This window comes from Malaclemys terrapin, chromosome 13 (assembly GCF_027887155.1).
Source record: "Malaclemys terrapin pileata isolate rMalTer1 chromosome 13, rMalTer1.hap1, whole genome shotgun sequence".
NCBI classification, from domain to species: Eukaryota; Metazoa; Chordata; order Testudines; family Emydidae; genus Malaclemys; species Malaclemys terrapin.
In genome coordinates, this window is record NC_071517.1 from 28,740,263 (window position 1) to 28,755,075 (window position 14,813).

At 50.1% G+C, this 14,813-nt stretch overlaps 1 protein-coding gene across 1 annotated transcript; it reads left to right on the top strand.

The window, feature by feature from the left end:
* Positions 1-274: 274 nt before the first annotated feature.
* On the top strand, positions 275-14,103 carry LOC128848265 (zinc finger protein 883-like). Its single transcript, XM_054048160.1, has 4 exons — positions 275-508; positions 1,565-1,737; positions 9,715-9,831; positions 10,158-14,103. The coding sequence occupies exons 2-4, from the start codon at positions 1,599-1,601 to the stop codon at positions 11,672-11,674; spliced, it is 1,773 nt and encodes a 590-aa protein (XP_053904135.1). The 5' UTR covers positions 275-508; positions 1,565-1,598; the 3' UTR covers positions 11,675-14,103.
* Positions 14,104-14,813: the final 710 nt, after the last annotated feature.

Below are 14,813 nucleotides of genomic sequence, written 5' to 3' on the forward strand. Positions count from 1 at the left end.
CACTTTCCATCCCCTTCTCAGACCCTGTCCATCCACCCCCCGCCTCGATTTGCCCTTTTGCGCCGTTTTAACCCCTGGCCTGCACAGAGCAGGCAGCAGAATCAGAGTCGGAGCGAGGGCAGCGCAGAGTATAGCGGTGGTGCTCCAGTTCTGGCACTTGTGGGGCAGCGGGCTCAGCAGTTCCTGTGTGCGCATGTTCACTACAGCAGGGGGGCTCAGTAGCTGTAGTCACTGCCCGGCTCTGGCTATAGGAGGGAGGCGACTGCTCTGTCTCTTTGCCCTGCACTGTCGGGGTTGAACTTCCTGGGTCAGAAGCTGCTGCCGCCGCCTCCATCCATTGCAATCCCGGAACCCGGACTGATCAGCTGCTCCCCAGCGGGGTGTGTGCGGGGAGAGCCCTTCCTTAGCGCCCCTGTGCCCAGCCGGGGGTCTTTCTCCGGGGGCTGGAACCAGCCCCTGGGGCAGCCCCGGGCTCTGCCGACACCAGCCCCTGAGCCGGAGCCTGCAGGTGAGGGGAGAGACCCGGGGGAAAGGGCTGGGGCCGGGCAGGAAAGTGACTGCACCAACGGCCCCTCCTCGCCCCAGCTCTGCTCCCGGGCGGGGGCCTGCAAGTCCCAGGGCTGCTGCCCTTCCTGACACCCCCTAGGCTCTGCCCCCCTAAGCGCCTGCAGGAGCCGAGCCAGCTCCGGGAGAGCGAACGCCCCGGGACCGGGCCAGCGATCGAGTCTCCCAGCCCCCGAGGGGAGGGGGCAGGAGGGAGACGGGGAGAGACTGGCAGGGGCAGCAGGAGTAGTCAGTGGGGAGGGAGATTCCCGGTTCACACCCTGCCCAGCTACATTCCCTGCAGCACCCCGCAGAAAGTCAAGCAGATTGTCTTTCCTTGGACAAGGTGAAGGACAGGGAGCAGAAAAGCTAGTTCCTGCCTCTGCCTAGTCCCGGCGCTGCTGGGGGAATGTGCTGCCCTGGGGACAGTGTCAGGGGGACCCCCCCCAGCCAAAGCGGCTCCTTGGATTCTGCTCTTTCATGACTGCTGGAGCACACAGTGACACTGTTGGATGCACAATTTTAGTCTAAAGGACCCTTTTCAGATGCTTATAACATGTTCAGTGTTACTAGATGAACCACTCTGGCAGTTCCTATGTTGATCTTTACAGTGGACAGTCTCGCTCTTGGGTGAATTTATTTCTGAAAGTTGAATGAAGAACCAGCTTCTGAACTGTCTCACTTCACTTTGCCCACAATTTACCTGGCCTCATTATTGTCAAGCTTAAATTTAGGCCCCCAAACCTCTGTTCTAGTTACATTTTGGCATCTTTCTCTTGAACATAAACACACATCACTTTCAGAAGCTACAGTTTGCTGGCTCAGCAATTTGAATCCCAGACCATAGGGATTTGCAATCTAACTTTAGAGGGTTTTTTTAATATCTTGTCTCAAGTATTGCCCCAGAATGGCGGCGTCTAGAATGTCTGTCAGCAGGGAAAGAACTGGGGGGAACTGAAACCTCCCCCGGCACCCTCCTCATGCTGACAGGCTGCAGAATAACACCCACGTTTTGCTCCAGGTTGTCCCATGCCCTCCAGAGACAGGGAAGGGAAATGACTGCAGTGGAGCTGGTGACCTTCGAGGAAGTGGCTGTGTATTTCTCTGAGGAAGAATGGGCTCTACTGGACCTGAGTCAGAGAGCCCTCTACCGGGACGTCATGCGGGAGAATTATGAGACTGTGACTTCGCTGGGTAAGGATGTATAGCCCCTTGGGAAGTAGATGCTGCAGGTGTCTCTAAAGCACCGGGGCTGGTTTCTGTGCAGGAGTCTTCATTGGTCCCCCAGATATCAGGAGGATCAGCCCCTAGCTCCTGTGTGTGATAGACTGTCCCTCCCACATCCACTCCCACAGAACAGAAGCTTCAGGGACATAATGATGATGCTACTCTTCCCATAACCAAGGTTTTCAAGTGCGACAAATTCACTCTCTACTCCTCCTTCCCAAGGCAAGTTCCAACTTCTGGGGACTCTGAGCCCTCTGCCATCTCACAGATGGACAAGTGTCTCATGACTTGGCTCTTGCCTAAGTCCCCAGTGGCCAGATTTTCAAATACACTTACGGCAGGTCTATGCTACCGCTTAAGTCAATTTAACTTATGTCGCTCAGGGGGTGTGAAAAAGACATCCCCTGAGCGAGGCAAGTTACGCTGACCTAACTGCTGTCCACGCCAGTGCTATGTTGGTGGGAGACGCTCTCTGGCCAACATAGCTTCTGCCTCTCTTGGAGGTGGAGTAATTATGCCACTGGGAGAGCGCTCTCCTGTCGGCATAGAGCATCTTCACCAGACACACTACAGCAGCATATATAGCGCGCTTCTAGTGCAGCCACAGCCTCTTGGAGAGACAAACACTGGAGGAGCAGGCAGCCAGTGAGTTCCCACCTTCCTGGAGGTGCTGGGGTCAGACTTCAGTCCTGGGACTTCAGGCGCTGTCCCCTGGACTCACTGCCCCCTCCCCCTCCCCATTGCCCCTGGCACCTCCCTACCCACGTCTCCGTCCAGGATTTAATTTGTTCCTGGGCTTGCCAGGGCTGAGTAAATCTGCTGTGAAAAGGGATACACCTCTACCTCGATATAACGCTGTCCTTGGGAGCCAAAAAATCTTACCGCATTATATCGAACTTGCTTTGATCCACCGGAGTGCGCAGCTCCCCCGCCCCCCCCGAGCACTGCTTTACCGTGGTATATCCAAATTCGTGTTATATTAGGTCACGTTATATAGGGGTAGAGGTGTATTTGTATTTGTTTATTAATATCACTTTTCACAGCAGACTTAGTAGCTAGCTGTGAGGCTGTGAAAAGTGATGTTAATATACAAGTATCACTTTTCACAGCAGCGGACTTACTAGCTAGTAAATCTAAAGAAAACCAAAAAAAACCCCAAAAGAAACAACAACAAAAAAGACAAGAACATGCAAAGCACCTTATTTGTGTTTCTATTCTGTTTAGGTCCAGTAAAGAATAGAGACAACTGTACATTTTTATTATTGAGTCTGCAAAAAACCTCCTACATAAATAAATTACAATGATTTGGACATGTGCATGTGCATATTTATTTGTTTTTCTTAAAGTTAATTAAGTATTTTAGGGAAAATTGTCAGAGCAGCCACCAGCAAGAGTTGGTGGCCGCATTCTGAGGCTACCAAAAATGTGTTGTGAGGACCCCCTAGTCCAGTGTCATGGATCTGGGATTGGGTCTGGCTGTTGTTAGTGCCTTCACTAAGGGCTCCCTCTTGTGCCAATGTGCCAAACTCCTGGAAGGAGGGCATTGTTCCTGGTGTCTCTTCCTGGCTGTGGTTGGTCTCTGTGAAGTGATGGTTCCTGGTAGTGAGAGGGGCTGGGTTCTGGGGCTCAGTGAGGGTTAATGACGTAATTTATGGTCTAGGAGTGTTCTGTGGGGTCTGTCACTATAGTAGAAAAAAGCGAGGAGGGCTCTTGTGTTTCAGGCTCTGCCCTGTGACTCAGGAGACCTGGATTCAATTCCAGGCTCTTCCACAGCCTCCCTGTCTGACCTCTTGTAAATCACTAAGGGTATGTTTACACTACAGGATTAATCTGAATTTACAGAATTCGAATTTTGGAAACAGATTGTATAAAGTCGAATGTATGCGGCCACACTAAGCACATTAATTCGGCGGTGTGCGTCCATGTACCGGGGCTAGCGTCGATTTCCGGAGCGTTGCACTGTGGGTAGTTATCCCATAGCTATCCCATAGTTCCCGCAGTCTCCCCCGCCCATTGGAATTCTGGGTTGAGATCCCAGTGCCTGATGGGGCAAAAAACATTGTCGCAGGTTGTTGTGGGTACAGCCTCACCCCTCCCTCCATGAAAGCAACGGCAGACAACCGTTTCGCACCTTTTTTCCTGGGTGAACACAGCAGACGCCATACTACGGCAAGCATGGAGCCCGCTCAGCTCAAGACAGCAGTCATGAACATTGTAAACACCTCGCGCATTATCGTGCAGTTTATGCTGAACCAGGACCAGAAAAACGAGGCAAGGAGGAGGCGGCGACAGCAGCGCGGCAACAAGAGTGATGAGGACATGGACATGGACACAGACTTCTCTCAAACCGCGGGTCCTGGCGCTTTGGAGATCATGTTGTTGATGGGGCAGGTTCTATCCATGGAATGCCGATTCTGGGCCCGGGAAACAAGCACAGACTGGTGGGACTGCATAGTGTTGCAGGTGTGGGACGATTCCCAGTGGCTGCGAAACTTTCGCATGCGTAAGGGCACTTCCATGGAACTTTGTGACTTGCTTTCCCCTGCCCTGAAGCGCCAGAATACCAAGATGAGAGCAGCCCTCACAGTTGAGAAGTGAGTGGTGATAGCCCTGTGGAAGCTTGCAACGCCAGACAGCTACCGGTCAGTGGGGAATCAATTTGGAGTGGGCAAATCTACTGAGGGGGCTGCTGTCATGCAAGTAGCCAAAGCAATTATTGAGCTGCTGCTACGAAAGGTATGGTGTCAAGTATCAGAGGGGTAGCCGTGTTAGTCTGAATCTGTAAAAAGCAACAGAGGGTCCTGTGGCACCTTTGAGACTAACAGAAGTACTGGGAGCATAAGCTTTCGTGGGTAAGAACCTCACTTCTTCAGATGCAAGTAATGGAAATCTCCAGAGGCAGGTATATATCAGTGTATATACCAGGAACCAACCCATGCAACAAACCTCGATGCCAACTCTGCCCACATATCTACACCAGCAACACCATCACTGGACCTAACCAGATCAGCTACAACATCACCGGCTCATTCACCTGCACGTCCACCAATGTTATATATGCCATCATATGCCAGCAATGCCCCTCTGCTATGTACATTGGCCAAACTGGACAGTCACTACGCAAGAGGATAAATGGACACAAGTCAGATATCAGGAATGGCAATATACAAAAACCTGTAGGAGAACACTTCAACCTCCCTGGCCACACAATAGCAGATGTTAAGGTAGCCATCTTACAGCAAAAAAACTTCAGGACCAGACTCCAAAGAGAAACTGCTGAGCTCCAGTTCATTTGCAAATTTGACACCATCAGATCAGGATTAAACAAAGACTGTGAATGGCTATCCAACTACAGAAACAGTTTCTCCTCCCTTGGTGTTCACACCTCAACTGCTAGCAGAGCACCTCACCCTCCCTGATTGAACTAACCTCGTTAACTCCACACTGATATATACCTGCCTCTGGAGATTTGCATTACTTGCATCTGAAGAAGTGAGGTTCTTACCCACGAAAGCTTATGCTCCCAGTACTTCTGTTAGTCTCAAAGGTGCCACAGGACCCTCTGTTGCTTTCTACGAAAGGTAGTGACTCTGGGAAATGTGTAGGCCATAGTGGATGGCTTTGCTGCAATGGGATTCCCTAACTGTGGTGGGGCGATAGATGGAACCCATATCCCTATCTTGGCACCGGAGCACCAGGGTACCCAGTACATAAACCGCAAGGGTTACTTTTCAATGGTGCTGCAAGCACTGGTGGATCACAGGGGACATTTCAACAACATCAACATGGGCTGGCCAGGAAGGGTTCATGACGTTCGCGTCTTCAGGAACACTACTCTGTTTAAACGGCTGCAGCAAGGGACTTACTTCCCCAGACCAGAAAATAACCGTTGCGGATGTTGAAATGCCAATAGTTATCCTTGGGGACCCAGCCTACCCCTTAATGCCATGGCTCATGAAGCCATACACAGGCAGCCTGGACAGGAGTCAGGAGCTGTTCAACTACAGGCTGAGCAAGTGCAGAATGGTGGTGGAATGTGCATTTGGCCGTTTAAAAGGTCGCTGGCGCACTTTACTGACTCAGACCTCAGCCAAACCAATATCCCCATTGTTATTGCTGCTTGCAGTGTGCTCCACAGTCTCTGTGAGAGTAAGGGGGAGCCTTTATGGTGGGGTGGGAGGCTGAGGCAAATCGCCTGGCTGCTGATTACGTGCAGCCAGACACCAGGGCGATTAGAAGAGCACACCAGGAAGCGCGGTGCATCAGAGAAGCTTTGAAAACCAGTTTTGTGACTGGCCAGGCTACCGTGTGAAAGTTCTGTTTGTTTCTTCTTGATGAAAACCCGCTCCCTTTATTGACTCATTTGCTGTAGGCAACCCACCCTCCCCCTTCGATCACAGCTTGCTTTCAAAGGAAATAAAGTCACTATCATTTAAAAATCATGTATTCTTTATTAATTGATTATAAAAAGAGGGAGAGAACTGAGAAGGTAGCCCGGGTGGGGTTTGGGAGGAGGATCGGAGGGAAGGAAAAGGCCACTAAAAAAAGGTTAAAATAATGACAGCCTTTTGCTTGGGCTGTCTACTGGGGTGGAATGGAAGGGTTCACGGAGCCTCCCCCCCCCGCATTCTTACATGTCTGAGTGAGGAGGCTATGGAACATGGTGAGGGGGGAGGGTGGTTATACAGGGGCTGCAGCGGCAGTCTGATCCTGCTGCCGTTCCTGAAGCTCCACCAGACTCCAGAGCATGTCTGTTTGCTCACGCAGCAGCCCCAGCGTTGCATCCTGCCTCCTCTGATCTTCCTGCTGCAACCTCTCATCTCGAGCATCCCTCCTGTCCTCACCTTGGTCCATCCTGTCCTCACGTTCACTGGCATCTTTCCTATACTTTGAAACCGTGTCCTTCCACTCATTCAGATGAGCTCTTTCATTGCGGGTGGATTCCATGATTTCCACGAACATCTCGTCTCGCGTCCTCTTTTTCCGACGCCTTATCTGAGATAGCCTTCGGAACGGAGGAGGGAGGCTTGAAAAATTTGCAGCTGCTGGAGGGAGGGAAAAAAGGAGAGAATTTTTTAAAAAGATACATTTTACAGAACAATGCTTATACTCTTTCACGGTGAACAACACTAGTCACATTACATAGCACATGTGATTTCTGTGCAAGGTCGCATTTTGCCTCTTAATATTGAGTGCCTGTGGCTTTGCTGCTAGAGATCACAGACGCAGGTCCGGGCAACAGAATTCGGCTTGCATGCAGCCATGGTAAGCCATTGTCTTTTGGCTGCTGCACCCTCCTTTCCGACATACCAAGCAAAGCTTTGACCATGCTGGGGCAGGGGGTTGGGGTTCAGGAGGGGGTGTGGGCTTTGGGCTGAGGCCGAGGAGTTTGGAGGGTGGGAGGGGGCTCTGGGCTGAGCCTGAGGCAGAGGGTTGGAGTGCAGGAGGGGTGCAAGCCCAGGGAGAAAGTTTGGGTACAGGAGGGAGTTCCTGGCTGGGACAGAGTATTGGGGTATAGAAGGGGGTACAGGATGCGAGCTCTGGGAGGGAGTTTGGGTGCAGAAGGGGGCTCCAGTCTGAGGCAGAGTGTTGTGTTACGGGAGGGGGTATAGGGTGCTGGCTCTGGGGGGGGGTTAGGGCTGGGGCAGGGGGTTGGGGTACGGGAGGGGTTGAGGGGTGAAAGCTCTGGGAGGGAGTTTGGGTGCAGGAGGCCCCAGGCTGGGGCAGAGTGTAGGGGTCCAGGAGGGGGTATGGGGTGCTGGCTCCAGGAGGGGGGGTTAGGGCTAGGGCAGAGGGTTGGGGTGCAGGAGAGGGTTCAGGTGCAGGAGGGCATATGGGGTGCTAGTTCCGGGAGGGGGCTCAGGGCTGAGGGCTGGGGGTTGCGGTGCGGGCTCCTGCCAGGTGGCACTTACCTCGGGCAGCTCCCAGTGGTAGGCTCCCTGCCTGCCATGGCCCCATGCTGCTCCCAGAAGCAGCCAGCACGGGTTGGGGGGGCATGTGGCTCCACACACTGCTCCTGCCTACTTGTGAAACAGGTTAATATAATTCTGGCATGTATAAACAGAGACGTTGTGTGTAAGACACAGGAGGTAGTTGTCGTTTGTCTACTTGGCACTGCTATGTGGTGACATACTGTATTCAGCTTTAAACACCACACCTTAAGAAAGATGTGGACAGGAGGGATAGCTCAGTGGTTTGAGCATTGGCCTGCTAAACCCAGGGTTGTGAGTTCAATCTTTGAGGGGGCCACTTAGGGATCTGGGGCAAAATCAGTACTTGGTCCTGCTAGTGAAGGCAGGGGGCTAGACTCAATGACCTTTCAAGGTCCCTTCCAGTTCTAGGAGATAAGATATCTCCATTATTTTATTTATTTAAATAGGACAGAGTGCAGAGGATAGTGACAAAAGTGATAAAAGATTTAGAAAACGTTAGCTATGAGAAAAGGTTACAATAACTGGGGATGTTTAGTTGTGAGAAAAAAGGACTGAAGGGAGACCTTATAACAGTCTTCAAACATGTTACTGGGTGTTATAAAAAGGATAGTGATCAGTTGTTCTCTATGTGCACTGATGATAGCAGAAGAAGTAATTGGCTTAACGTGCAGCAACTGAGATTTAGGTTGGCTATTAGGAAAAACTCTCTAACTGTAAGGATATTTAAGCACTAGAACAGTTATCGAGGCAGGTTCTAGAATCCCTGTCACTGAACGTTTTTAAGAACAGGGTGGACAAACACCTGTTAGAGATTGAGTAGGTTTATTTGGTCCCACCTCAGCACAGGGGATTGGACTAGTCAGGGACCATTGCCCCATTATGCAAGGTGCTGAATGGGGACACCTAGTGAAACACAAGTATCAGAGTGGTAGCCGTGTTAGTCTGAATCTGTAAAAAGCAACAGAGGGTCCTGTGGCACCTTTAAGACTAACAGAAGTATTGGGAGCATAAGCTTTTGTGGGTAAGAACCTCACTTCTTCAGATGCTAGTGAAACACAGTCTCCAGATGAAAGAGCTCTAAGTCTAACTAATATAGAATCATAGAAATGTAGGGCTGAAAGGGACCTCAAGAAGTGAGGCAGGACCAAGTAAACCTACATTATCCCTGACGTGTTTATGGAACCATTTTTTTAAAGCCTCCAGCAATGGGGATTGCACAACCTCCCTTGGAAGCCTATTCCAGAGCTAAACTACCCTTCTAGGTAGAAAGGTTTTTTCCTAATATCTGACCTAAATCTCCCTCGCTGCAAGTTAAATCTATTACTTCTAGTCTTACCTCAATTCATCACCATCCTCTTTTTATCAGCTTCTAATATATTTGAAGACTGTAATCAGGTGGATCCCCCCCTCAGTCTTTTTTTTCTCAAGACTAAACGTACATGTTTTTTAACCTTTCCTTATAACTCGTATTTTTGAAATCTTTTATCATTTTTGTTGCTCTCCTCTGGACTCTCTCTAGTTTTTCCACATCTTTCCTAGAGTGTGGTACTCAGAATTGGACACAGTTCTCAAACTGAGCCCTCCTCAGTGCTGAGTAGAGCAGGACAATTATGTCCTGTGTCTTACATACAACACTGCTGTTAATACACCCCAGAATATTATCCCTCCTCATGAGGTTGGTGAGTTGGTGCATGTTCTGTCTTGTGTTGGGGAGAGGTAGGTGTGGCAGGAGAGGGGGTGTAGTTGTCAGTGATGGGAGAGTGGTTGTATCTCAGATAGCTAGAGAGGGTAGCAACTCTGCTCAGCTCCCAAGGGGAATAAGTTAGGGCAGTTTCCTAGACAGAGGTAGTGAATCCTTGCTCCAGATCAGATCTTGTATGGTTTATAGTCCAGACCCTGGAGGGGATGGGAGGGGAGAGCAGGGAGCCTCTCTGCACTTTCCTGCTCAGATCCTGGATCTGGAAGGAGTAACAGAACTGATCTTAATGAACAAGTTTCTTTGCCCCACAAGCAGGATTTCTGATTTTCAAACCTGACATCATCTCCTGGCTGGATCAAGGAGAGGAGCCATGGCTCCCTGATCTCCATGGATACAAGGAAAGAGAGATCCTGAGAAACACCCACACAGGTGAGGATTGTGCAAAACTAATTCAGAAACCAAATATTCAATCCTCCTGGCAAACATCAATCATGAATTGTTATCAAGTGTGTCTGACCCTTTAGCCCCGCCTTCATCTATATTCAGAGGATGTGGAGGAAGGATGGGTCCCCGCCTCTCTCTTCTTGAAAAAGGTTTGGAGGGAGAGTAGGTAGGATTCAGCCCCTGATTTTTTTTTTTATCTGCTCAATAATTACTTTGGTTTGTTCCCCCCTTTTCTGTTCCCCTTTCTGAGGTTCCCATCCCCCCCGGCACAGGGACTGACTCCTGTCTGGATTCTCTCTCTGTCCCAGCAGATGATGGGGTGGTGAGTGAGATTGAGGAGGAGAATCCTGAGCAGGAAGGTCCTGAGCAAGTGGAACCACAGGGGACAGTATCGGGAAGAGCTGAAGGGGATATTTCCCAGAGTCCTGAGGAGGGAGAAGACCATGAGGGTCAGAGCGAGCCAGAGACAGAGCAAGGAAACCACTCAGAGGAGAGACAGGGTAAATCCAAAGGAATTAGGAAAATCAAAAAAACTGTTCAACAGAGAAGCCCCACAGGAGAAAGACCCTACACATGTGGTGACTGTAGGAAAAGCTTCCAATACAGATCAGCCCTTATTAGACACCAGAGAATCCACACAGGAGAGAGACCCTACAAGTGTCTCGACTGTGGGAAAAGCTTCAGACAGACCTCAGCCCTTAGTAAACATCATACACTCCACACAGGAGAGAGACCCTATGAGTGTCTAGAGTGTGGGAAAAGCTTCCGTCAGAGGTTCCACCTTATTAAACATCAGAGAATCCACACGGGAGAGCGACCCTATGAATGCCTTATGTGTGGGAAAAGCTTCAGTGAGAATTCACAGCTTCTATCTCATCATAGAACCCACACAGGAGAGAGACCCTATAACTGCCCCGATTGCGGGAAAAGCTTCCGTCATAGATCAGTCCTCATTGAACATCAGAGAATCCACACGGGAGAGAAACCCTACAAATGCAATGAGTGCGGGAAAAGCTTCAGTCGGTTCTCTCACCTCCTATCACATCAGAGAACCCACACAGGAGAGAAACCCTATAACTGCCCTGACTGTGGGAAAAGCTTCAGTGAAAGCTCAACCCTTATTCAACATCAGAGAATCCACACGGGAGAGAAACCCTACAAATGCAAAGAGTGTGGGAAAAGCTTCAGTCACATCTCACACTTCCTAACACATCAGCGAATTCACACAGGAGAGAAACCCTATAACTGCCCTGATTGTGGGAAAAGCTTCAGTCACAACTCAACTCTTACTCAACATCAGAGTAGCCACACAGGAGAGAAACCCTACAAGTGCAATGAGTGTGGGAAAAGCTTCAGCCGGATCTCACGCCTCCTATCGCATCAGAGAATCCACACAGGAGAGAAACCCTATAACTGCTCTGACTGCGGGAAAAGCTTCCGTCAGAGGTCAGTCCTTGTTACTCACCAGAGAATCCACACAGGGGAGAAACCCTTTCAATGCCCAGAATGTGGGAAAAGCTTCACTGTGAGCTCAACCCTCACTAAACATAGGAGAATCCACAGTGGAGAAAGACCCTATGAGTGTATTGACTGTGGGAAAAGCTTCAGTCAGAATTCACAGCTTCTATCACATCAGAGAACCCACACAGGAGAGAGACCCTATAACTGCCCCGATTGCGGGAAAAGCTTCCGTCATAGCTCAGTCCTTATTGAACATCGGAGAATCCACACGGGAGAGAAACCCTTCAAATGTGCTGGGTGTGGGAAAAGCTTCAGAATCCACACTGGAGAGAAACTCTATAACTGCCCTGACTGCGGGAAAAGCTGATGTCAGAGGTCAGTCCTTGTTCCTCACCAGAGAATCCACACAGGGGAGAAACCCTTTTAATGCCCAGAATATGGGGAAAGCTTCACTGTAAGCTCAGTCCTTACTAAACATAAGAGAATCCACAGTGGAGAAAGACCTATGAGTGTATTGACTGTGGGAAAGGCTTCAGTCATATCTCACACTTTCAATGACATCAGGGATCCTTATAAATGCCCTGACTGTGGGAAAGGCTTGCGGCACAGCTCAGACCTCATAACACATAAGAGAATCCAGAGATCACAAAACCAAGAATTGCCCTGGCTGGGGAAGGGCTAAGTGAATAACACCTTTGCCAATTCCCACAAATCTCAGAGGGTCAGGCCAGACCTGGTAGGAGTGGCCATGTAATGAGGACATGGTGTAGTTATAAAGCAGAAAATGAAATGACCTTCCCGGAGCAAAGCTGTGTAGAACAAGAGTCTGAGATGAGACTTCCAAATTGTGATGGGATTTTATTATAATTTTCCAGATGCTTCCATTGACCTTCTCTATTGAAATTTGGTCTTGTATACTTAGAATCATCCTTATCTTATATGCTGTGATTTCGCATTAACTCTTGATAGTTTTTTAGGCTGGTATCCACCGAGAGACGCTGTGACACTCACTATTGCAGAGACTATATTTTTTGGCACCTAGAAAATCACAGGAACAACACTGGAATCAAGGAAGCCTGAGTTAGGAGCACCGGCTCCCTCTCTACAATGAATGAGGAGAGATAGGTGCCTTAGAATGAAATTCACAAAAGCCGGCATGCTAGGTCAGGCGCTAATGGGAGATGATGACCAGAGGGATGTGTGTTAACCTCACCCCTCCCAGGGGCATAGGAACCTATCTCTGTTTGTGATTGACAAACCAAGGAAGGTATTATGCGGTGGGGCCTGGTCTAGTAAGTGTATTCAGAAGCTGCCTAAGTCCGCACAAAACAGTGAGGAAAATTCTCCTAAGAACATCAACGGACTAAGTTTTAGCATTTGAATGTGACAACTTTTTAACTGAAACTGATGTGGTGCTGATTTAAACTGCCTGCTTGCACCTGTAACTGCCAGTTACTGTTCACACCTTGTCTGTGTAGTGCTGAGCTCACTTAAATTGTCTTATTAATTATCTGTCTTACTGCCTAAAAGAGCTACCCTTTAGATCTTTGGTTTGGTGAGGATATAACTAAATCTCAGCTGTGCTTACTGTGTTATCCCAGCTTTGTGGAAATCCATTGCTTGATGGTTAATTTTCTTTTGTTGTCTTGTTTCAACTCAATTCCTAACTTTAAGTGCTACTGGGAACTAGCAACTTTGTCAATCACTGTTCTGCTCATGCCTGTATCTTAGGCTGTGGCTACACTATGAGGCTTTTAGCGACACGACTGTGCTGCTACAGCCGTGTTGCTAAAAGGCATGCAGTGTAGCTGCTGTTTGTCAGCAGGAGAGCTGCTGTTTGTAGGCAGGAGAGTGCTCCTGCCAACAAAACGCTGTTCACACTGGTGCTTTTCGTCAGTAAAACTTTTGTCGTGTTTTTTTAACACCCCTGAACAACAAAAAGTTTTGCCGACCAAGTGCCAGTGTAGACAAATCCTTACACTCATGCCCTCCAGCTGTGCTGCTTTTGCATGTGTGAGTGAGAATTACCTGCCTGTGAGAGAAATATCCTTAGATCTGTCTCCCTTGGAATATTACGCTGTGCGTGTGAGTAACCAAAGCTATCTTCTGACTTCAGATTCACACTTCAATCTTTACTTGTGTGGCTTCTAACCTTTAGAATACTCTTACTTGTAGAATAATTTTAGCTATGTTGTGTGTGTTTCTAACAGTAGCGGATTTCTCCATGGAGCCGGGCCCACACTCCAGGGGGGCCCCGACCAGGCCCACTCTTCTCCACCCCCTGCTCTCTCCTGCGGGGGGCAGAAGCTTGGTGCTCCTGGCACTGAGGCTCCTGCTGCAGTAGGGCAGACAAGCTCCCCCTCCCCTGCCTCTTCTCACAGCTTGCTCCCTTCCCGCCCTCCCCCTCCCTTCCGCCGATCAGCTGTTTGCTGATCAGCTGTTTGCCAGCAGGAGGGTGGGGGATGAGCACAGCTGCAGCATGCTCACCTGCGGAGAGGAGGCAGAGAAGAGGTGGGGATGGGATCTTGGGGAGGGGGGTGGAACGAGCGTACCTACTCTGCCTGCAGAGCTGCGCAGCCACGCTGAAAAAAGAAGGTGCTGCTCAGCTCCCCGGACTTTGCAGCTGGACACCACCTTCTGGGTCCTAGTGCTGGTTGAGCTCCCTTCTGTGTGCTGGGAGCCATCCTTCATCTTGTACAACAGTGAGTGCCCATGGTGGAGCAGGAAGGGCAGGGGGATAGAGGCAGTGGGGAAGGAAGGGGCATGGGATGGGGAAGAGGAGGGGATAGGGCAAGGATCGGCAACCTTCGTCCCGCGGCCCGCCAGGGTAAGCCCCCTGGTGGGCCAGGCCAGTTTGTTTACTGGCCGATCGCAGCTCCAGGCAAATGGGGGGCTGCAGGACGAGGGATGTGCTGGCCGTGGCTTCTCGCAGCCTCCATTGGCCTGGAGCGGCAAACCACGACCAGTGGGAGCCACAATCGGCCGAATCTGCGACGCGGCAAGTAAACAAACCAGCTCGGCCCACCAGGGGGCTTACCCTGGTGGGCCACATGCCGAAGGTTACCGATCCCTGGGATTGGGGAAACGGGGGCCCAGCATGCGGATCCCCTTGGCAGCAGCTGGGGCTCCCCTGTTAAGCCGGCCCATCAAACTCTCACCCTTACAAGTCCCACCTCCCCTGCATCTGTACCACCCCGATGAGCCCCTCCAGACACCCTCCCAACTGAGCCCCAACCACCTACACCTAGACCCCCACCCAAATGAACCCTGTAGATAAATCTCTGTATTAAGCATCTTCACATAACTTTCATACGACTTTGTATTATGCCTCTCTATATAACCTTGTATTAAGCCTATCCATATATAACCTCTAACTTTCATATGACTTTGTATTATGCCTCTTCATATCCCTTTATTAAGCTGGCATAAGGGCAGGGCACTGGGCAGGGGGGCAGTGTGGAAGGGGCACGCTGGCAGCGCGGGGCTGGGCGGGCCAGTGTGCGTCT

Bases quoted from the DNA above. Each gene is read 5' to 3' on its own strand.
- LOC128848265 (XM_054048160.1), top strand. From the start codon at position 1,599: ATGACTGCAGTGGAGCTGGTGACCTTCGAGGAAGTGGCTGTGTATTTC. The intron at 1,738-9,714 runs GTAAGGATGTAT...TTGCCCCACAAG, and splicing joins TGAGACTGTGACTTCGCTGG to CAGGATTTCTGATTTTCAAA. The intron at 9,832-10,157 runs GTGAGGATTGTG...CTGTCCCAGCAG, and splicing joins CCTGAGAAACACCCACACAG to ATGATGGGGTGGTGAGTGAG.